The sequence below is a fragment of the Lagenorhynchus albirostris genome, chromosome 9 (genome assembly GCF_949774975.1).
Source record: "Lagenorhynchus albirostris chromosome 9, mLagAlb1.1, whole genome shotgun sequence".
Lineage (NCBI taxonomy): Eukaryota > Metazoa > Chordata > Mammalia > Artiodactyla > Delphinidae > Lagenorhynchus > Lagenorhynchus albirostris.
The window spans coordinates 90,384,615-90,408,870 of NC_083103.1; the positions used below are offsets into that span (position 1 = coordinate 90,384,615).

Sequence of the window (24,256 nt, forward strand, 5' to 3'; positions counted from 1 at the left end):
CTCTCACTGTTGTGGCCTCTCCCGTTGCAGAGCACAGGCTCCGGATGCGCAGCTTCAGCGGCCATGGCTCACGGGCGCAGCCGCTCCGTGACATGTGGGATCTTCCCGGACCGGGTCACAAACCCGTGTCCCCTGCATCGGCAGGTGGACTCTCAACAACTGCGCCACCAGGGAAGCCCTATAAATGATATTTTTTAATAAGAAAGAGAATTAAAATTTTAATAATATAAATGTATTTTAATTTGGGGTCTCTGTTACTTGCTAGCATACAAAAATATAACTGATTTGTATATATTGGCCTTGATCCTGTGACCCTGCCATCTAATTAATTTTTGAGTCTTTTTTGTAGATTCTTCCAAATTTTCTCTGTAGAAGATCATGTTGTCTGTGAATAATGAAAGCTGTATGTCTTTCTTTCCAATCTTTATAGCTTTTCTTTCCTTTTATTGCCTACTGCCCTGACTCGAACCTCTAGTGCAATGTTGAATAGAAGGGTGCACTGTTTTATAAATGTAAATTCAATAAATGTGTTTATAGTATTGTTAAAATCTCCTATAACAATTTTTTTGTCCAGTTGTTCTATTAATTTTGTAGAGAGGGGTATAGCAATCCCCAATTATAATTGTGGTTTGTCTATTTATCTGCCCTGTTATTAGATGCATACACATTTAAGATCATGTGTCTTCTTAACAAACAGAACCTTTTACCATTATAAAATACCCTTCTTTATCTCTGGTAATATTCTTTTTCTTGAAGTTTTTTTCTTGCTTACTTTTTGCATGGTATGTATTTTGCCATCCTTTTATTTTCAATTTCTGTGGTACTCAAAGTCATTTCTTAGAGCATGTAGTTTGGTCTTTCATTTTGTTAAACTTTTTATTTTGAAATAACTATAAATTTACAGGAAGTTGCTAATAAATTTATAGGGAGGTTCTGTGCACCCTTCACTCAATGCCCCCCAATGTTAACATCTTGCATAAATACAGTACAGTATCAATACTAGAAAATGGACTTTGGTGCTTATTCAGCTTTCTCCAGTTTTACATATACTCATTTGCATGTGTGTGTATGTTTCTCTATAATTTTATCATATGTGTAGCTTTGTGTAACCACCACTACCACCACATCAAGCTACACAATCATCATCACAGGGCTCCCTTGTACTGTTCCTTTATAGCCGCAATCCTTTCTCCCCTCTAACCCTTAACCCCTGGCAACCAATAAATCCCTTCTCTATCTTTATAATTGTGTCATCTCAAGAATATTATATAAATGGAATCATGTAGTATCTTACCTTTGAGGTTGGCTTCTTTCATTCAGTGTAATTCCCTTCAGGTTCATCCAAGTTGTTGTGTGTATCAATAATTCACTCTTTTTTGTTGCTGAGTAGTGTTCCAGGGTATTGCTATTTTAACCTGTCAACCTATGCATTTTAATGGAAGTGTTTTGTCCATTTACCAATACCATCTTGCTATTTGTTTTCTAGCTGTTGCATCTGTTTTCTGTTTTCTGATCCTCTTATCCTGCCTTATTTTGGATAAATTAAATATTCTTTAATATTTGATTTTAGTTCCTCTGAAATCAAATTAGCTTTTTTGCAATCCCTCTGTGTATTATTTTTAGATGTTATTTTAGGGATTTCCATATCCATCATTAACTTAATACAATGTACTTAGAATTAATGTTATTACACTTCATATAAAATGTACAAATCTCACAACAGTAAAATTCTATTTACCTGTTCCCCTTACATTTACATATATAATATGCCCTACAATATAGTATTATTATTTTAATGTACTTTAAAAAAATAATTCAATAATTTCTCTTTATTTTAATGGACGTGTTTCTCTATGTTAATATCTTAGTGCTGCACTATGAATCATAGACTCTGATTTTTTGACTGAGACTCAGGTATTGAAATTGATGGAAAATACTTCAAAACTGAAAGTATAAATTTTCTGTTATAACATGGTTTAAATTATTTTTTATCTAATGAAGTTATTTTAGCATAATTTTCCTCGAGCTTAGATAAACCCCTACTCATTATTTCTTCGTAAGCAGGTATATTTATTTATTTATTTTTAACATCTTTATTGGAGTATAATTGCTTTACAATGGTGTGTTAGTTTCTGCTTTATAACAAAGTGAATCAGCTATACATATACATACATCCCCATATCTCCTCCCTCTTGCTTCTCCCTCCCACCCTCCCTATTGTACCCCTCTAGGTGGACACAAAGCACGGAGCTGATCTCCCTGTGCTATGCGGCCATAAGTAGGTACATTTAAATGCAACACAAAAAATCCTCCTTTTAGCACACAATTTCACTTTTCTCAGCTTTATTTTACCACTTACACTAGTAAAAGTACTCTATCTAAGATCCTAGAAAATACTGTTTAATTAAATGCCAGAAAATGCCCACCCTTACTATCCAAAAGACCTAGTCTTACACAAAGCCCCAACAGAAAACTCCTTTAAATCTCTTTTCTATTTGGATGTTGAACTAGAATTTGGGAGACAATTTTCTGGGGCTGCATCTTCACTTACTTAAGAGATATTAGTCCTTGCTATTTAGTTGTCAGTGGGTTATTATGTCTATATTGTTTATCGGACATTGTCCAATGGGAAAAACATGATTTGAATAAAGACACGATATGAACCATGTTATATGAAACTCCAGGGAAGAGATAGAATCAGCCTTGAGTTAAGAGCTGAAGACAGGTTTCTAGGTCTCTCCTCATCCTTCTACTTTCTGACTTCATATTGGTAAAGGTGAAGTAGAATTGCTCAGGCTTTCATTTAGAGGCTTATTTGGAGATAAAGAAAAGGAGTAAAGTCTTTATTTTACTAATTCCCTTGGAACAGCTGAATCAAATTGAAAGTTTTAATCTAACTCTTTCTTCCTACCCCAATAAAAGAAAATAAAATTATATCCCTTATGGTGGGTAAGGAGAACGCCATTATTTTTTCAAAGATATGCTTTTCTCCACTGTTGTGAAATATACTAATTTTTTACAAGAATATGTTAGGCATATTTTATTGGATATGGAAAACTTGCCTTCAGAAATATGGAAAAATCTTATATTCCATCCCTCTAGTTTTATCCCTATCTACTGTCTTAACTTTATCTTCTACATGTACTCAATGCTACAATGAACCTGAACTTCTTGTTTCCTGCCTATATGCTGTTAATTCTGCTATTTCCTCCAATGAATGTGTTTTCCTCTTCATTTGCCATCTATCAAATATTATAGTCCTCAAATCTCAGCTCCTAAGAGAAATTTTCCTCAATTCTCCAAACTGACAGCAATGTCGCCCTCTTTTGAATCCAACGAAGTATGTGTATTTCTTAATGCCCATAGTTAACTGTTAAAATGTCACATACACTAATAGCTACTTGAGGGAAGGATTTTCTAACTCATGGTCCTGTTTCCCACAATATGCAGCATAGTATATCTTACTTCAAAGCTACTGGGTAGATATATGTCTAACCAATTAATTAAGATATGTGAGTACAATTCTAGGGTTGTCTTTATGAATGACTTAGTCTAAAATAATTTGCAAATGTCTCTATTACATTCAGGTGGGCTGCTCCTAAAGTTCATTCCAGAGGCAGGGCTGGTTTGAAGGACTTGATAAAAATCACTCACAAATTCTGCTCAGACAAGGACACTCCCAATGTGAATAGATAACTTGTTGGATGCATCTACCAGCAGCTGAACTGCTGGCAACTTTTGTTTGGAGTGAAGAGCTTTCAGCCCAGCTTTCATCAGTGCACCTCCCTTCCGTTATGTTTTGCCTCCTGTTTTGTTTACATGAAAGACTACAGTCTTGTCTTAGAATTTCTGGGTATTATGTGTACCTTAGGGAAATCTGATTATAGAGATAATCTACTAACAGGGAAGAGTTCCCATTTGTTTCTATTGAGTTTTGTCAATTCTGAATCCAAGATTCCTTTGTATTCCAGTCCATTGACTAGAGACTCCCAGCCAGACGTTAAGGCATCTGTTTCTATAGTCTTTGGAACTGGGAAAGATAAATAAGAATGTGCAGGAATTATCTGTATATTTGCTAACCACCAATTTAGATCTAAATAGACTCCCTCTGTTAGGAAGGCTAATGAATTCCAATTCTCTGAAATATCCTTTGCTTTTAACAAACAAGATGGAAGGCATCTAAAGAAAAAAATAAAAGAAAGAGATGCACAGAGGGAAAAGCTGTGAATAATGCCACCAGAGAACCAATTATGTTCACCAGCTGGCATTGAGAAACTTGTTTCCCTTGACAAAAAAAAGACTTCAGTTTTAGCCTCAAACTTCTTTTTGACATTGTGTTCTTTAGGGCTGAATGACAAATCTTCCCAGACACCCCCATAAGATATTAGGAAAAAAATTCTTAACACTATTGTCACGTGTAACATGACAAAGGGCTTGGCAGGAAGAGAAAAACAAGCGAAGGCGTCAACATGGCAGTTAATAAGAACCAACTAGATAAAATGACAGTGAAAATGAAACATTAATACGTAGAGACCTTCCTCCCCAGCCACATGACTGAGTCAACGAGTTATATTCACAACTTGTCATGACAGTGATAAAGAAACTGGTTGGGATATTTCATAGATGTAAAAGTATATTTGTAATGAGAGAGTAGCTAAAAGCTATATTTCTCAGTAATAGAAACAACGTTTTGGACTTTTTCCATTGTTAAGGGGGGACCCTCTTTGATTGCAGCTAAGCCTAGAACTGTGCCTTTTGTGTGTTAGTGGGTGAGATATGATCTATTTCAGGCTCTCTCAGCCAGTAAAACTTGGAAGAAAGTGGTGTCACCCAATCTTGGGCTCTCAGTAGAGGTCTTTTTTTAACTGCCCTGAGCCCCTCAGAGCCTATCTTGGCTGGGAGTCCTCTCTGTACCTCCTCCAAGCTGTTTCTTAGGGAAATACTTGTGAATTCAGTGTTTACATTTTGTACAGTCAGTCCTCCATATCCGTTTTGTATTTGCAGATTGAACCAACTGTGCCTCCAAAATATATTAAAAAAAAATTCCAGAGACTTCCCTGGTGGCGCAGTGGTTAAGAATCCGCCTGCCAATGCAGGGGACAAGGGTTCGATCCCTGGTCCTGGAAGATCCCACATGCTGTGGAGCAACTAAGCCCGTGTGCCACAACTACTGAGCCCATGTGCCACAGTTACTGAAGCCCACGTGCCTAGAGCCCACGGTCCGCAACAAGAGAAGCCACTGCAATGAGAAGCCTGCGCACCACAACAAAGAGTAACCCCTGCTCTCTGCAACTAGAGAAAGCCCGCACACAGCAACAAAGACCCAAGGCAGCCAAAAATAAATAAATAAAATAAATAAATTTATTTTTAAAAATTCCAGAAAGTTCCAAAAAGCAAAACTTGAATTTGCCATGCATCAGCAACTATTTACGTAGCATTTCATTGTATTGGGTATTATGAGTAATCTAGAGATGATTTAAAGTATACTGGAGGATGTGTGTAGGTAATATGCAAATACTTCTCCATTTTATACATAAGGGTCTTGAGCATCTATAGATTTTGGTATCTGAGGGGGTTCTGGAGCCAATGCCGCATGGATACTGAGGGACAACTGTATACCATTTTAAAACCTGCCTTTCTCATGTATCTATTTGAAGTTCATAAAAATCTGCAGAGCAAGTTCACTCCGACTAACCTTTGCTGAACCACTGAAGTAGAGTCCCTCTGTATCTGTGCACAATCCCTTTTTTCTCAAGGTATCTAGAAATGTTTATTCAATAGCAACTTACTTTTTTGATTGCAAAAAGGGGGAACTTTAAAAAGTTTATTGTTTCTCTTTCAAATGATGCCATCCTGTGTACACCCGTATAGTCTGAGCACTACACAATTCCAGGTGCACCCCCTGCAAGAAGTAAATGTAGATGGCTCCTCCCTACCCGCCACCCAGCCTGGATTGAAGAGAGTGGTAGTCTTGACCCTATGCACAAAGATTATATATATATATATATATATATATATATATATTTTTTTTTTCGGTACGTGGGCCTCTCACTGTTGTGGCTTCTCCCGTTAAGGAGCACAGGCTCCGGACGCGCAGGCTCAGCGGCCATGGCTCACGGGCCCAGCTGCTGCGCGGCATGTGGGATCTTCCCGGACCGGGGCACGAACCCGTGTCCCCTGCATCGGCAGGCGGACTCTCAACCACTGCGCCACCAGGGAAGCCCCAAGATTATATATTTTTGATGTGATTGGATAACTGACTGGATAATTAATTTAATATACTTTGTTCTGGGGAGGAAAATGGAGCTGTTGTTTGCTTTCATGCCATAACTGCCCAACTCTATTATTTTACTGAAATTGGTATTAATTTTACATTAAATATTAAATATTAATTAATTAATTATTAAATTATTAAATTAAATAAATATTAATTAAATATTTAATTAATATTACAGAAATACAAATGTTATTTAAATGACTCCTTAGCTTTGAACCAAAATCAGTAAGGAAGTGTTTTACACATTTTATTTCACATGTTTTTATCTTGGATTTTCCATGCCTCTTATTCTCTTTGAAGGATACAGTTGGAAAGGAATGGTTTCATCAGTAGTTTGTACCAGCCTTCTTACCTATACATTCCCTAAAACATCTTCAAAAATGGTTTCCTGGGACTTCCCTGGTGGTCCAATGGTTAAGCCTCCACGCTTCCACTACTGGGGGCACGGGTTCAATCCCCAGTCAGGGAAATAAAATCCCGCATGCCGCATGGTGTGGCCAAAAAATAATGATTTTCTTTTTCTTTATTAATACATTTTTTAAATGGCAGTTCTATTGAGATATAACACAACCACAAAAGTCATCCATTTAAACTATATAATTCAGTGGTTGCAGTATATTCACAGAGCTGTGCAACCATCACCACTATCTAATTTCAAAGCATTTCATCACTTCCAAAGATTTCATACCATTAGCAGCCGCATCCTGCACCCCACCCTCACCGGCCCTAGGCAAACACTAATCTACTTTTTAAAAAAATTTTCTTTTGATGTGGACCAGTTTTTAAAAAGTCTTCATTGAATGTGTCACAATATTGCTTCTGTTCTATGTTTTGGGTTTTTTTTATTTTTGGCTGCAAGGCATGTGGGATCTAGCTCCCCAACCAGGGACCAGACCTTCACTCCCTGCATTGGAAGGTGAAGTCTTAACCACTGGACTGCCAGGGAAGTCCCACTAATCTACTTTTTATCTCTATAGATTTGCCTATTCCAGACATTTTATATACATGGTATCATACAATAAATGGCCTCTTGTGATCGAATTCTTTCATTTAGCATAATGTCTTCAAGTTTCATCCATGTTGTAGCATGTATGAACATGCTAGTTTTTAGTGCTGAAAAATATTCTATTAAATGGATATGTACCACATTTTGTTTATCCATTCATCAGTTGATGGATATTGGGTTATTTCTACTTTTTGGCTGCTATGAACAGTCCTGTACAAGTTTGCTTTTTTTCCTGTACACACTGTGTGTGTGTGTGTACTTCTGTTTTCAAGAGTCTTGGTTATTCACTTAGGAGTGCAGTTGCTAGGTCCTATGGTAACTCTATGTTTAACTTTCTGAGGAACTACCATACTGTTTTACACAGTGGCTGCACCATTTTATAATCCCACTAGCAATGTAGGGGGGCTCTAATTTTTCTACATTTTCCCAACACTTATTTTTTGTCTTTTTAATTTTATCCGTCCTAGTGGGGTGAAGTGGTATCTCATTGTGGTTTTGATTTGCATTTCCCTAATAACTAATGATGTCGAGCATCTTTTCAAGTGTTAATTGGCCACATTTATATATCTCCCTTGGAGAAATATCTGTTCAAGTCCTTTGCTTATTTTAAAATTATTAATTTTGCTTGTAGTAAACTACACGTAATATAAAATTTCCATCTTAACCTTTTTTAAGTGTACAGTTCAATGGCATTAAGTACATGCTCATTGTTGTACAAACATCACCACTGTCCATCTCCAGAACTCATCTTCCAAAACTGAAACCCTGCACCCATTAAACACCATTTCCCCATTTCCCATTCCCCAGCCCCTGGCAACCATCATTCTACTTTCTGTCTCTATGAATTTGACTAGTCTAGGTACTTAGACCATATATAGTGGAATCATAAAATATTTGCCTTTTTTTTTTTTTGCGGTACGTGGGCCTCTCACTGTTGTGGCCTCTCCCGTTAAGGAGCACAGGCTCCGGATGCGCAGGCTCAGCGGCCATGGCTCACGGGTCCAGCCGCTCCGCGGCATGTGAGATCTTCCCAGACCAGGGCACGAACCCGTGTCCCCTGCATCGGCAGGCAGACCTCCAACCACTGTGCCACCAGGGAAGCCCTATTTGTCCTTTTGTGACTGGCTTATTTGTGACTTTACATAGTGTCTTCAAGGTTCATCCGTGTTGTAGCATGTGTCAGAATTTCCTTCCTTTTAAAGACTGAATAATATTACATTGCATATATATACTACATTTTGTTCATCCATTCATCCACTGAGGGGCACTTGGGTTGCTTCCACCCCTTGGCTATTGTGAATAATGAACATAGATGTACAAATATCTGTCCAAGTCCCTGCTTTCAATTCTTTTGGGTAAATGCCGAGGAGAGGAATTGTTGGACCATGTAGTAATTCTATTTTTAAGTTTTTAGGAACTGCCATACTGTTTTCCATAGCAGCTGCACCATTTTACATTCCCAACAATAGTGCACAAGAATTCCAATTATCCTCACCAACACTTATTTTCTGCTTTAAAAAAAAATAGTAGCCATCCTAATGAGAGTGAAATGATATTTCATTGTGGTTTTGGTTTATATTTCCCTAATGATTAGAGATTATATCAGCCAGCTCCAACTGCCGTAACAAATACCATAGACTGGGTGGCTTAAACAACAGAAATTTATTTCTCACAGTTCTGGAGGCTGGGCAGTTCAAGATCAAAGTTCCAGCCAATTTGGTTCCTAGTAAGAGCTCTCCTCCTGGCTTGCAGATGGCTGCCTTCTCACTGTGTCCTCACAGGGAGGAGAAAGAGAGATCATTCTCTCTTCCTCTCTTTCTAAGGTCACCAATCCTATTGGATGAGAGCCCCACCCTTTTGACCTCATTTAACCTTAATTATCTCCTAAAAGTCCTATCTCCAAATACAGTCATATATGAATTTTGGAAGAACACAGTTTGGTCCATAGCTGTGATGTTGAGCATATTTTCATGTATTTATTGGCCATTTGTATATCTACTTTGGACAAAAGTGTATTCAAGTCTTTTGCCCACTCTTAAATAAGGATATTCGTTTTGTTTTGAGCTGTAGAAGTTCTTTAATATTCAGGATAATAACCCTTTATCAGATATAGGATCCACAAATGTTTTCTTCCATTCTATGAGTTGCCTTCTCACTCTGGTGACTGTGTCCTTTTTTTTTTTTTTGCGGTACACGGGCCTCTCACTGTTGTGGCCTCTCCCATTGCGGAGCACAGGCTCCGGACGCGCAGGCTCAGCGGCCATGGCTCACGGGCCCAGCCGCTCTGCGGCATGTGGGATCTTCCCGGACCGGGGCACGAACCTGCATCCCCTGCATCGGCAGGTGGACTCTCAATCACTGTGCCACCAGGGAAGCCTTGACTGTGTCCTTTGATGCTCATTTTTAAATTGGTTTATTTATCTTTTTATTGTTGAGTTGTAAGAGTTCTTTATATATTCTGGATACAAGCCCCTTACTAGGTATATGATTTGCAAATATTTTCACCCATACTGTGGTTTGTCACTTGACTTCCTGATGATGTCCTTTCAAACACAAAAGTTTTAAATTTTGATGAAGTCCCATTTACTTTTTCTTTTGCTGCTTGTGTTTGTGGTGTCATATCTAAGAAATTATTGCCTAATTCAAAGTCATGAAGTTTACTCCTATGTTTTGTTCTAAGAGTTTTATAGTTTTAGCTCTTACATTTTGGTTTATGATCCATTTTGAGTTAATGCTTGTATATGGTATGAGATGTTCCTTTTCCTTTAATCCCTAAGAATATAATCATTTTAGCATGTTTTTACTAGATTCAATATGAAAAAAAATTAGTAAAGTGGGTTTTTTTGTTTGTTTGGGGAGATCTTTTTTTTAAATCACTGACGTGGGAAGCCACATCTATTTATATCACCAAAAATATACCTCACTTGGATTAAGCTCATTCAGTCTGTTTTATAAGCAGAGAAATCCAAGCATAAGGTAACAACAGGAATGGCTGCCAATGGCAGTTGAGATAACACTCATTGAAAGATTATGAATAACATCTTGATTACAAATAAAAGCGTGGTCTCATCTTTTTAGTCCAAAATTGGCTACGACTACATATCATCTTTTAGTTTGATTAATGGCAGGGTAACAATTAGAGTAGGAAAGAGATTCACAAATCATTTAAGATGTCAAGTGCAGTTAGTGTGTCATTTTATCATAGATAATATAGTAAAGCTCATAGCGACAGGTGTATGTAATAAATAAGAACTGAGAATACTCAGATATTGAAGAGTCAAGGTAATGTTTCTAAAATCAGCATTATTTTGTTGGATTTGATTTTCTTCCTCTGAATTGTCATACTGTTGAATTGGGCTTTGATTTTCTGACACTCTAAGATTTGGTGTGGATGTTCTTTTTGCTTTGCAGGATGCACAGAATCAAAAATTAAAGACAAGTGTATGGTACCGTGAGGTAAATGATTATGTTTTCTTCCGTGCATGCTGGACTCCTGAACTCAATCTGTTGCAAGATGTAATTATTCGAAGAAATAGATACTATCTTGTGTTTCTAGTTCTTTATGTCTGCAGCAGACCTGATTTATTAGAATCTGAGTAAGATACATGGCCGTGGTTTCTGGTTGGGGCAACCCTCTTTAGGAGCTGAATGGAAAGTCCTCTTCCCTGACAGATAGAACCAACGGGCTGATCAATTGAGCTATTCATCCGAATCCCTCTTCAGTTCTTTGATGAGATTGGCATTGCCCCTGTGTGATGTTTCCTTTTTGGATACAGGTTTGGGATGATGAGTTTTTATCCTGGAACTCCAGCATGTTTGATGAGATTAGAGAGATCTCCCTACCCCTAAGTGCCATCTGGGCTCCTGATATCACCATAAATGAGTTGTAAGTGTGCTGGGGTGTGTTTCTGTGGGGTTTAGACTGCTTAGAATATTCAGGCTGGTTGCTGCTTCCTTTAAGTCATTGTTACTATTTTTTGTTTCTCAACTTGAAGAAGAGCATACTGTTGGGAATATTCAGGTTAGAAGTACCATGGGTTGACATCATTTAAGATACAGATTTGATTGCTAATGCTTGATGTTACTCATGGATTATGTCTGTGTGTGTGTGTGTGTTTGTTTTATACATTTACTTATTTATTTATATTTTTTATTTTTGGCTGCATTGGGTCTTTGTTGTTGCGCGTGGGCTTTCTCTAGTTGAGGGGAGCGGGGGCTACTCTTCGTTGCGGTGCGTGAGCTTCTCTCATTGCGCGTGGGCTTTCTCTAGTTGAGGGGAGCGGGGGCTACTCTTCGTTGCGGTGCGTGAGCTTCTCTTGTTGCAGAGCACGGGCTCTAGGCATGCGGGCTTCCGTAGTTGTGGCACGCAGGCTCAGTAGTTGTGGCGCATGGGCTTAGTTGCTCCGCGGCATGTGGGATCTTCCCAGACCAGGGCTCGAACCCATGTGCCCTGCGTTGGCAGGCGGATTCTTAACCACTGCACCACCAGGGAAGTCCTATGCCTGTGTTTTTTTTTCTTTTTTTTACATCTTTATTGGAGTATAATTGCTTTACAATGGTTGTTAGTTTCTGCTTTATAACAAAGTGAATCAGCTATAAGTATACATATGTTCCCATATCTCTTCCCTCTTGCGTCTCCCTCCCTCCCACCCTCCCTATCCCACCCCTCCAGGCAGTCACAAAGCACCGAGCTGATCTCCAGTGAGTTGACTTACAAGGCTGTCATTGCTGAACCCACCTTTGCCAGGGTGGCTATCTCATGTAAAGTGCGATTCTGTCTTTGCACTTCTAGGCTAGTCTTGGGTGTTACGGTCACTATCATCTCATAATCAGTTCTGCTTATGTATTGGAATGACTAAAGCCCTTTCTGTAACAAAGATCTTTTGTGTTTCATATAGTGTGGACATTGAAAGATCACCTGATCTTCCCTATGTTTACGTGAACTCATCTGGGACCATTAAGCACTCTAAGTCCATCCAACTGGTCTCTGCATGCAGTTTAGAGACATACGCTTTTCCATTCGATATTCAGAATTGCAGCCTAACCTTCAATAGCATTCTGCACACAGGTAAGCCATGAGAGGTGTAGCCTGCTAGTGGGCAAACACACTTGTGCTGGGTTGGCACACATAGGTGAAATTATTACATTCTGCTGTCCCTCAGGTCTATTTTATTCTTGCACATAATTGACTTTTTATAAATCTAAATCTCTTCTTGTAGTTATTTGGCTCCTGCTGTAATTCAGACTAAGTACAGTATTGTGCCCAGAGATATTGCCCTTTGCTGCTGTTGGTTTGAAAATACAATATTAGGCCTCTACTGCCATTGAGAACGTTATAGAAGTCTCATTCTATAGACAATGGAGTACAAACCCTCAGTTCATAGCTGCTTTTTTTCATGACCTGAAAGTTTTTATCCCCCATCCCTACCCCTAATTCAAAATAGTATATTGAACCCCATCTCCATAAGACTGTCCATGTGGGGACAGGAGTAAAAAGGAAGGATTTGAATTGCGAGTTGGAAAAGTGGGTTAATATTGGTGCCTCTCTCCATGGGAAGTCAAGTGTTTCTGTTGTTTTCAGTGGAAGATGTAGACCTGGCCTTCCTGAGAAGCAGAGAAGACATTACACATGACCAAAAAGAATTTTTGAATGACGGTGAGTGGGAACTTCTTTCTGTGTCCTCAACATACAACATCCTGCAGAGCAGCGCTGGAGATTTTGCACAGATTCAGTTTAATGTAAGTCCTCCCCATTCCTGTCCCTGTTGCCCACTTCTCTGCAGTCTTTCACCTTCTCTATTGGGCTGAGGAGTCTCTCTCCTGCATCTTCTCATTCATTACCACCTAAGTACAGGAGATTCCAATGGTTCCAACATCCACTTGCATTTTGGCATTTCAGAGACGAGAGATTCAGCCGTAGATCCTGGACTCCTGCTGTAGCTATTCCGTATGTGAATATAAAGAGAATGGTTTGCAGACAGAGACCTGAACCAGCCCCTACAGCAGGAATCTTCAAGGCTTTCAATACATGTAACATCCTCACTTTTAATTGCTACCGAGAGAGAGAGAAAAAAAACCCCACAACAACAGCAACAAAAAATTGGGAGAAGAGTGTCTCTTCAACATTAATGTCCTGTTTGCAATTGAGTAAATTATTAATTAATCCCAGACTCAAGTGCATAAAATTATCATATTATTAACTTGAGTATCTTGAGGGGTTAGCTGACAAATCACCTGCAGGATCCGCACAGACCACTGGTGGTTTCCAGGTCAGAGAGAACAACTACTCTAGAACGACGTGATAAGAACCCGAACTTCTCAGATGTGTCACCGGGAATGCCCTTGGCTGCACTGCTCCTGGGGAAATTTGTCCAGCAGACACCTGGGAGGCAGTTGGGAGCAGGACAGTGAAGACTGATACTTTGCAGCAAGTTTCTGCAGCCGGCAGACTTGTCATTAATATTCAGCCCTGCTTTTCTGCACAAAGTCAGCTGGTGGTGGGAGCTGGGGGCAGTGGGAGGGTCTTTCATGCCAGGTAATCTGATTGAAAAGTAGAGACTACAGACAGGTCAGGATTGCACAGATGAATTCACACAGATGAAGTCTCCTGGAAACAAACCTTTTGAATTAAAAGGAAAAGTCAGACTAGACTAAGGTGCTACGGTTACAACGGATAATCCTATGCTAAGGGGAGTGATGGGGATGAAATAAGCGATTATTGAGGGCACAGAAGTCCTCCATTGGTTAAAAGGTGTGGTATGCAGCTTTCTAGCAAAGCTCTTGTTAAATCAAGGCCTCTTAGACACAGCTGTGATTTGAACATGACTAACGTATAACTCCAGGCACCAGCTACTCCCAATTCATACCTTCTTTGCGGTAGGGCTTGGGTTCTTGCCTATTCTGCTTGGTTTTTATCAAAGCTTGCATTGTGGCTTGTTTGTCCACTTTTTTACCAAGAGAAAGGGAGGGGAAAAAGAAAGCTTTTTTAATTTCAATGAGTTTCTTGGCTAAGAGTAAACACCTCATTAATTTTAAAGATATCAGCCCACAAACATTATTAATGCAGCCCGAATAATGGAGATCATTAAAGGGAAATGTGAGGGAGTAGCACATGCAAGGTGGAACACAGTCACCTATCAAGCACTCTGGAGAACGCTGCACACACCATTACCTCCACTGCACGGAGGAGACAAACAAAGATGGGAGACGGGGCAGGTAAACAGGAGTGTGTGTTCCCGCGCACACAAACGCACTCTCTCCATAGAGTAGCCATTATTTGTAGTTACATGTCACCATTTACCCTAGATATTAATTGTCTTCTCAACAGTGGCAAGAGGTTTTCTTTTTTTACTTTATTTATTTATTTGTTTGTTTATTTTTGGCTGTGTTGGGTCTTCGTTGCTGTGCGCAGGCTCTTCTATAGTTGCATCGAGTGAGGGCTACTCTTTGCTGCTGCACGTGGGCTTCTCGTTGAGGTGGCTTCTCTTGTTGTGGAGCACGGGCTCTAGGTGTGCGGGCTTCAGTAGTTGTGGCACGTGGGCTCAGTAGCTGTGGCTCGTGCACGGGCTTAGTTGCTCCGCAGCATGTGGGATCTTCCCAGACCAGGGCTCAAACCCGTGTCCCCTGCATTGGCAGGCAGATTCTTAACCACTGTGCCACCAGGGAAGTCCTGGCAAGAGGTTTTCTATGTCCTAGCTCCATGTTAAATATGATGAACAGAGGCGTAAAAAATTGTTAAAGGGAGGAGACGATCTCCTCCCTGGATCTCGGGGACCAAGGTCCCATTTGTTTGTTGTCTTCACTGCCACCCTTCTTTTCCATTCAGTGTTTACATTGAGTGGGGCTGGAGGGGACATCGGTGCGAGATTTCATGCTCTTGGAACGTCTCCCTGGGGACCTTTGCCCTGGGGGTTAAGGTTGGTTATCTAGCAGGCTGCCTTCCACCCTGGCCCTCTGGAACAGAGTAGGGAAAGAATCCTGGGAAGAGCCACAGATCGTGTTTGGTAAGGCAGGGAGTCAGACTCAGGGGCATTCCTGCAACTTTGGAAGACAAAGTAGATTGAATGACTCTCCAGTTCAGTTCTTTGTCCCCCTCGACCTCGTTCAGCCTCCCTGACTCCCTATTCCCCCTATGTGCACCGTGTCGGCCCATGTTCTCCTACTCCGTGCCAGACATCCTACTCTGAATTTAGCAATCAAGTCACCCTGGTGTCCTTCAACGACCTTTAGCCAATAATGTGAAATTCAGAGCCCAGTTCCATGCCAACAATGGGCCTGCCAGGGTCCTGACAGCAAAGGGCCAACTCCCTCTTAATCTAATCACCTCCTATGTCCAAGTCCAGGCTACCCAGCAGGGGGTAGGGAACAGGTGGGGCAGGCAGGAGGAATAAAGATCTATTCTAAGTACGTCATCAACCTGGGCCTGATGTACATGCTGCCATTGATACTGAACCAAATGCTCCGGGTGCCCCATTAGTTCTGGCTAATGTGCAATCCTGTCTGCAGCTCTAGGACATGTACTGTTGATCAGAGGGCACCGGTGACACTTTGGAGTCAGGCTGCATTCCACAGGGGGCCCAGAGCACAGGCACCTCTGCCTACGAGGATGTCTGTGTGCAGCCTGGCACCCGATCCAGCAGCCATAGGAGGGGAGGTTTCCTCCAACACATTGCCAGAGGTGCTGGTTCCCAGAAAGAGCAGGGTGAACATTTGATTTCTATGTGGTAGTGTTTTGTTTCTTTTTTGTTTGTTAGAGAATGAGGGTAGGGCTTCCCTGGTGGCGCAGTGGTTGAGAGTCCGCCTGCCGATGCAGGGGACACGGGTTCGTGCCCCGGTCCGGGAAGATCCCACGTGCCGCGGAGCGGCTGCGCCTGTGAGCCATGGCTTCTGAGCCTGCGCATCCGGAGCCTGTTGCTCCGCAGCGGGAGAGGCCACAACAGTGAGAGGCCCGCGTACCGCAAAAAAAAAAAAAAAAAAAGAATGAGGGTAGAAGTGAGAGGCGGTAGAAATAAAATTTGAGAATTCACGTTGGATAGAAAAGGGCAGACCGTTGTGGGAACTAAAGTGAGCTGGACCACAGATGTCCTCTAACTGGCTAAATTTCATGCGGCCAGAATTGGGAGGCCCACAGGGGACTCCTAGAAAAATGCAGAGGGGCATCTGGGAAAGAAAGGCGCCTTGTTTACCCTCACTTTCAGATGTAATTTTCCTTTCTAGAGTAGGGTAGATTAATTTCATTGAGATATCCTTTGAATGCAGCTCAGAAACTTGATAGAGGATCCTTCTAAGCTCTATTAGGTCACTCCAGAGACAGAGATAAAGAGAGGAGAGAGACACACACACAGAGAGATATAGATAGATGATAGAGAGAGAGAGAGAGAGATAGAATTTAGACCCCTAGAAACCCTTCCAGGGTCACTCAAGTAACCCTGGAATCACGGACTTTCTGCTAATCCAACCTGACCCATGGTCTAGATCCAAGAAACTCTCACTCTTGTGCAAGGATCTTACTCAAATGGCCGCAACTTTCCCATTCTTTCTGAATCGGGAATGTTAGGAGGGGCTTGGGAGAGGAGGAGAATGGGCTTCTGTATGAAGCGTGAGTCTGGGCGTCAAAATTCCAACTATGTCATAAAGATGGTCATGCAAAATTGAGTACTGGTGAGGTCTACCATCAAGGAGGCAATTAGAGGCTCACCTTGGGGCCTATTCCATCTCCAAGGAGCTCTCTACATACGCATTCTGAATTAGATTGATCTCTTTCATTAACATCAATAGGCTGCAAATACCTTTGTGTACTTATTATTACCTGGCTTTAATGGATAATGAAATTGTGGCATAATATTGCTAACACCTGAAGGGTGTCTAATGGAGAAGACGGACTGAAACCAAAGTGCTTTTTCTTCCCCTTCTGTGGAATTTAAAGGCACCAGCTCCTTTAGTCCATTAGAAATGATGGACTCTAGGTAGGGGCAGTTCTGCAGAGAGTGGTGTCTCACTGAGCTGGTGACATACCGTCCCCTGGCATACAGGGGTCACTGCCTGACATGACCTGCAGAGAGGTAGCCCTCAGAACACTGACCTTCAGATGAGAGCCCCCCTTTGGGTTCACTCCACTCTCCCACCCTACTGGAGCTAAAAGCAGCATTATTAACAGACTCTAATACAGCTCAATGAACACCTTTTGTGTTTTTATCATGCACCAAGCTCAATGTTGAGCACTGAGGACACAAGCATGAATAAAACAAGTCTCTCGGTTCCTATCACAGGCCTCAAAATCTGCCCAGGGAGACGTGATAACAGTAACCACAAAACCAAGCACTAACTCCAAACCAGGCACTGTTTTAAGAGGTCGTACTGTAACCCTCACATCTCTATGAGATGCAGCCGCTAAGGATCAACATTTTTACAGGTGTTTGAATTGGGGTGCAGAGAAGTTCAGTATCTTCACCAAGGTTATAGGGTGACTGGTGGAGCCTGACATGACTCCAGAAACTCTGTGCCTAATCCTATATGATGGTGACACACAACTAAAGATAAGCAGTAATACCCCAGTCCAGTCTGTGGCATCCTTCCACTGTGTGTTACAGGCCAAGTCGCCTGTATTAGTTTCTTAGAGCTGCTATAACAAAGGACCACTTTAAAACAATCGAAATTTCTTCTCTCACAGTTCTGGAGGTCAGAAATCTGACATCAAGGTGTTGGCAGTGTTGGTTCCTTCTGGGCACTCTGAGGGAAAGACTGCTCCATGCCTCTCCCTTAGCTTTTGGTGGTTGCTAGCAATCTTTGGCTTTCCTTGGCTTGTAGACATATCACTCCAATGCCTGCCTCCATCCTTACATGGCATTATCCTTTGAATGGATACAAAGGATATCCATTTTTTCTTCTTCTTACAAGGACATCAGTCATATTGGGTTAAGGGCCCACCCTATTCCATATGACCTCACCTTAACTAATTTCATCTGCAATGATCCCATTTCCAAATAAGGTCATATCCTGAGTTTCTGGAAGGACACAAATTTGGGGGGCCATTATTGAACCCAGTACCATCTGCCACCCTCTGACTCCCCCAAATTTATGTCTGTCCCATGTGCAAAATATAGACGCCCTATCCCAACATCCCCAAATGTCTTAACCCATTCCAGTACTGATTCTAAGACCAGAATATCACCTAAACATTAACTCAGAAAGTCCCAAATCTTGTCATCAAATCAAGAATAGACCCTGGGTATGGTCCATGCTGGGGCAAACTTTGATCTGCAGACTTGTGAAATATCTAACCATCAGAATCTGGTTCCTGATCCCATAAGACGTGGGTTGGGGGTTTGGGGGGCAAGAGTAGAGGCTTGTCCTGTCACCAGTTCTAACTCTATCATTTAGGATAGTGCCTGATACTCTGTTCATGCTCAATTCATGTTTCTTGAGTAGGGGGACAGAAGGTTTTGAGGATCAAAGGAGATCATGAAAACAAAACATTTCTGAAAACTGTGGGATAAAATTAGAGTTTCTTTAGGCTGTACTGGGCTTGTAGAGAAAATTAGTCTAGTCCATAGGTAACATTGCCCCCAGATCAACTTAAAGAAAAAGGTGGGTCCTTTGTGCTTGAAGAAAACCAAAACTGTAGGAACTATTTGATCTGTCTTAGGAATTGAAACATCCTTGCTAAAAGGCAGAAAAATGGCTAAGGTAGTTCTGGAGGGTCTGCCTAGTTTCACGATTTTACAAGCCAGACATAGACATAGAGCTTTCTGCTTTATGTCACAGCCCAAGCTCATTGTCCACCCTTGTACCTACCTGTTTACTTTCAGCTATTGTTGATAGCCAGTGAGGAGTATCATCACAACAGGACAGGCTACATACTTTTTGGGGCCTCCTGCAAAGTGAAAATGCAGGGTCCCTTGCTTAAAAATTATTAAGAATCTCAAAATGGCACAAAGCCAAGCATGGGCCCATCTCAGTGCCGGGCTCCTCATGACTGCACGAAGCTGGCGTGCCTCTCAGCCTCTTAGCTCTTGGCACGCCTCTCCCCTAGCACCTTGGGGAACATGAGGTTTGGTGAAACTGCACTTTCCTAGGAACCAGGGACCCTAAGGAGCCACACTGCCCATCTTTGGTTCTGTCCCAGATTTCCATTCACTTTCTGCATCAGCCTCTGGGTGGAGAAGAGTCATCTCAGCATGCGCTATTTACACGGGAACTTTATTTACAGAGTACAACAGCTAATCTCAATTGTACCCAAGGTGCTTAGCAAGGCAAAAGTGAACTGCTTTTTTAAAAAGGGAAAAATCAAGGCAAGGAGAGGTTCGATACCATCCAGAATCACTTGAGCCAGCACATCAAATTGAGAAGCTTAGGAACTCTGCTGTTCCTTTGACTCTAAGTCTGGGCTCTTTCTGCTTAACCAACATGCCTACTGGTACTTTTCTTTAGGGTGGTATTCTTATTCCTTTCATCTCCTTTATGTAACATCCACCATGAAGTCTCTGGGGGTCTTCCCACTTCTACCCTCCAGAGACAGCAGGCTTGGTCGCCCCCATCTCCCCATATGGCTAGATCACCAACAGCCCAGGTGGGGCTCACAACACAAGAGCCCCTGTGGACTCTGGCCCCTTGACTCCCTTCCCCCTGCGCCTCCAAACACGGCTATGTCTGTCACATCACAACGAAGGGAGTAGAAAGGTGCAGGTTGATGACAGGTCATGGTTTTCCTTGTTGACTGCACTTGGGTAAAAATGTATTTTAACCAAAGGATTGCAAAGCAGTGAGTGTCACTCTGGTTTAGATATTTGCAGCCAGTTATGTCTCATGTGAAAGATAACAGCCCGACTACAATACGCCGAATGGCTCTGGTCTGCAGAACTCCACTGAGTCAGGACACGCTTCCAGACCCAAAGGCTGGGGAGGCCCTGCTCTCACCAGCAAGGTGACATCTGGTCTCATCCAGCCAGGCTCTTCGCCCACCACCTTCTGCTCTTTCCCTGGTCTCTGCCCTGGCTCCCGTCTATGTATCCGGAGAGGGAGGCAGAGGGGAGAGAGAAGACCCTGAACTCAGCTCAGAGGTCTGATCAGACCAAGAGTAGGCTGTATGGGAAAGAGCACAGCGTTTGGAACCAGGAGATGGGGGAGCACATCCCAGCTCTGCCGCTTACTCAGCTTACCTAGGGGTTGAGCTTTACTTTTAAAGATCTATAAAGTGGGGATGCTCTATTACCTCCCAACAAACTGACAGTGAAGAGCAAATAACTCACATCCCATGTGAAAGAGTATCTAGCACACTATCTGACACGTAGAGATCGTTCAGCTGTTTGGTGAATCAGAGCAATGGGAGATTTCAGACATTATTTTTTTCCAAATCTAACAGCAACGTGGCTCAGAACATTCATTTGTTCAGTAAACATTTATCGAACACCCACTGTAAGATAGGTATTATTTCTGGCCCCATGAAAGATTAAAAAATGCCATTTTCACCCTCAAACGGTCATTGCAAAGCAGTAAGTGTCTGATGGGGGAAACAGCCCTGTCATATCATAGTTTCTCTCCAGGAAGGATGAGAATAGATTTTGTGTTAATTACAGACATCTCCTATTCCCATCCCAGAGAAGCTAGGTATAACGAAATGGCAACAGCAATCATTGTAATTTTATGAGTCTTAAATTCCCAGCTAAAAAACCTGCTCAGCCGCTCTCTGCCCAGCCGTGCTGCAGGCCCTGCTGGGTATCTGCAGTTGCCCCCACCTCACATCTACTTTTGCTCCTGGAGGCTGGTCTACGGCCTGTAGAGTTGGGACTCCTGGTCATGTTTGGCCAGTAGCGGGCAGGGGAGGCAGTGGCAGGAGATTGGAAGGAGGGGGGAGAGTGAGTGGGGCATTTATCTCTCCATTTCTCCCCACCCCACGGTGTCTCCGCCAGCTGGCTGTGCTCCTACAAGGAAGCCACAAGTCCAACCAGCTTTCTGTCCCCTCAAGTTCCAACCACATTCCCGGTCTTTGGTCCTTTCAGGCCTAAGGGTAGGAACAGCTGACGCAGTCCCCCGAATCCCTGGGGCACTGTCCTCTTCCTTGCGGTTTCTCTATGTCCTGCCCACACCTTGTCAAGCCCTCCTCAACTTTCTTAGTTTAACTGTGTTATTTGTTCCTAACAAGACTCTGACAGATACACAGGTACTAAGGTGTTTGCACCCCAGGTAAGAAGAGAGACTAAACCAAAACCAATACAATATATTGCAAACTAAATGGTTTAAAAAGAAAGATTCTGGTGTAAGACCTGGTTTTAAAACAGTTTCTCACTCACCAGTTATGTGAATTTGGACAAGCAATTTAATCTCTAGGAACCTCAGTTTCCCAGTTTGTAAAATGGATATAATAATACCCAGCCCTGTGAGAGAGTGGTAGTGTATATATGGACATATATACACTACCAAATGTAAAATAGATAGCTTGTGAGAAGCAGTCGCATAGCACAGGGAGATCAGCTCGGTGCTATGTGACCAGCTAGAAGGGTGGGATAGGGAGGGTGGGAGGGAGGGAGATGCAAGAGGGAGGGGATATGGGGATATATGTATATGTATAACTGATTCACTTTGTTATAAAGCAGAAACTAACACACCATTGTAAAGCAATTATACTCCAATAAAATCGTTAAAAAACAATAATAATACCCAGCCCTCAGAGCAGCCCTCAGAGCTGTTGTGAGGATTAAATAAGACAAATCATATGAAACACTTATTCCAGTGCCTGGCATAGAGCAAGTGCTAAATAAATGGTAGCTTCTTCTTATAATGATTAATAATATTAATATTAGTTCTATGTAAAAGCTTAAAGGATTTTTTTCTATTTTCTAAACCACAAGATAATCTCCTATTCTGAACTACATAGACTTTTCATATTATGCAGAAATGTTGGGACGGCAGAAAGTGTTCTTGGCTAAGTGTTCTTTGGCCAAACATTTGTCCATTGGCTTAGACCCTCTTGGCAACAGATTCCTCATCCCTGTCCAGGTGGTGATTCGCAGGCGCCCACTGGTCTATGTTGTGAGCCTTCTGATTCCCAGCATCTTCCTAATGCTCGTGGACCTGGGGAGCTTCTATCTCCCGCCCACCTGCCACGCCAGGATTGTGTTCAAGAGCAGCGTGCTGGTGGGCTACACCGTCTTCAGGCTTAACATGTTTGATGAGGTGCCGAAGAGCGCAGTGACCACCCCTCTAATTGGTAAGCAGCTCCAGGGTCTCTAGGTACCTGTCTTGCATTACTTCTGTCCAAGATCTGATGTTGCCTTTCAGATGGGGAAGGAAGAGGCCCAGGGACCCCTGCTAACTCCACCTCCATTGGCTCCTTCCCTCAGGGGTCTTCTTCACGGTCTGCATGGCCTTCTTGGTCCTCAGCTTATGCAAGTCCATCCTGTTGGTCAAATTCCTCCATGATGAGCAGTGCAGCCAGCGGGAGTGGACCTTCTTGTGCTTTCGAGGGGACACCGATGCGGAAGGGTCTAGAATGGATCCCTGGGCCCAGCTCACTGGGGTAACAGGTTTGTGAGAAGCCTTGAGGTCCCTGCCTGGTTCTGCTTTATCACCCTCAGCCTCAGTTCCCATGGGTGGAGTACCAGGCCGTCTTGAGTCAGCTGTATGAAAAAATGGAAACACCTGCTTCTTAACCTCTGCCCTGCATATTACATTACCTCCCTGGAGACTGAAGGCCGTCTCCTGCTGGCTTGCCAGGAAGCCACATGTCAGCCTAGAGATCAGGGCCTCAGTCCCCTTAGCTTGTTTTATTTTCCAGTTTGGAGCCATTGACTCCAGAATAGCAGAGTGCGTGCATGTGCATGCGCGCGCACACACACACACAAATAGTTTGTATACATGTGGGATCTGATCGCTTAATGTGCAAAAGTATACAAATCATCCCAGTGTTCCCTTTGGCAACACATATACTAACACTGGAATGATACAGAGGTTAGCATGGCCCCTGTGCAAGGATGACATGCAAAGTCATGAAGCAGTCCATATTTTCACTGTATCCTTGAAAGTTGCCGAGAGAGTACATTCCAAAAGTTCTCATCACAAGAACAAAAATTTGTAACTGTGTGGTGATGGATGTTACCTAGGCTTATTGTGGTGATCATTTCACAGTGTATACAAACATTGAATCATTATGTTGTACGCTTGAAACTAATATAATATGTCAATTATATCTCAATTAAAAAAAAAAAAAGAACCATTCCAGCCCCTGAAGCTCTAAGTCAATGTGGGCTGGCTGCTAGCTCAGAAAAATCTCCCAGATAGATGTAGGCTCGACACCCTACTTACACAAGCACCCTACTTGCTGTGTTCTCCAGGGGTTCCTTCAGCGCAGTCTTGCCTCCCCTCAGCAGGTAGGGAGAGGGTCCCCAATCCTAACTAACCCACTGCCCAGTTTTGCCCACCACCTTTCTTGAAGGTTGAGGCCATCGGCTTCAATGGGAAGGCTGGCGGAGCCTTGGTAGCCCCTGGCTCACCTAGAGTGTCTTCCTCTCATGTAGAGCCCCCCATCTGTCAGGAGCACCAGGCCCAGCCATGGACCCTGAGGGAAGTCTGGTCCCAGCTTCAACGTATCAGCAGCTACTTCCAGACCCAGGACCAGGCAGACCGACAGGAGGCTGGGTGGCTGGCCCTCCTGGAGCGCTTTGACCGATTGCTCTTCCAAAGCTATCTTGTTGTGCTGGGGTTCTACACCATCACCCTGTGCTCCCTCTGGGTGCTGTGGAGTGGCTTATGAAGACCTAAGTTTGCTGGTCTCCATCAATGTGTTTGCATGGCACTTGGGGAAGGCTGAAAAGTTTTTGTGGGGATATTGGAAGGGGACAAATGATGGGGTAAAATGTTCTCCAGCCCCCGTTGCCTCTTTTCATGCAGCCCAGGGATGCACATCATCGAATTAGCTATTGAATGACCCAGGAGTAATGCATTCATGATGAAAATGCATAAACAGTACGAGGTATCCA

General features: G+C 42.5%; 1 protein-coding gene and 1 non-coding gene across 2 annotated transcripts in view; both read left to right on the forward strand.

The window, feature by feature from the left end:
* The window catches only part of HTR3B (5-hydroxytryptamine receptor 3B), a 37,984-nt gene extending 13,954 nt beyond the window's left edge, over positions 1 to 24,030 (forward strand). Inside the window, exons 4-10 of the mRNA XM_060160887.1 lie at positions 10,695 to 10,739; positions 11,060 to 11,169; positions 12,182 to 12,351; positions 12,865 to 13,022; positions 22,278 to 22,488; positions 22,622 to 22,804; positions 23,795 to 24,030. Coding sequence (XP_060016870.1) covers positions 10,695 to 10,739; positions 11,060 to 11,169; positions 12,182 to 12,351; positions 12,865 to 13,022; positions 22,278 to 22,488; positions 22,622 to 22,804; positions 23,795 to 24,030 — 1,113 coding nt within the window. The remainder of the gene's footprint in view (positions 1 to 10,694; positions 10,740 to 11,059; positions 11,170 to 12,181; positions 12,352 to 12,864; positions 13,023 to 22,277; positions 22,489 to 22,621; positions 22,805 to 23,794) is intronic.
* Positions 23,183 to 23,286, forward strand: LOC132526651 (U6 spliceosomal RNA). Its single transcript, XR_009542642.1, has one exon. It is a non-coding gene; the product is annotated as a U6 spliceosomal RNA (small nuclear RNA).
* Positions 24,031 to 24,256: the final 226 nt, after the last annotated feature.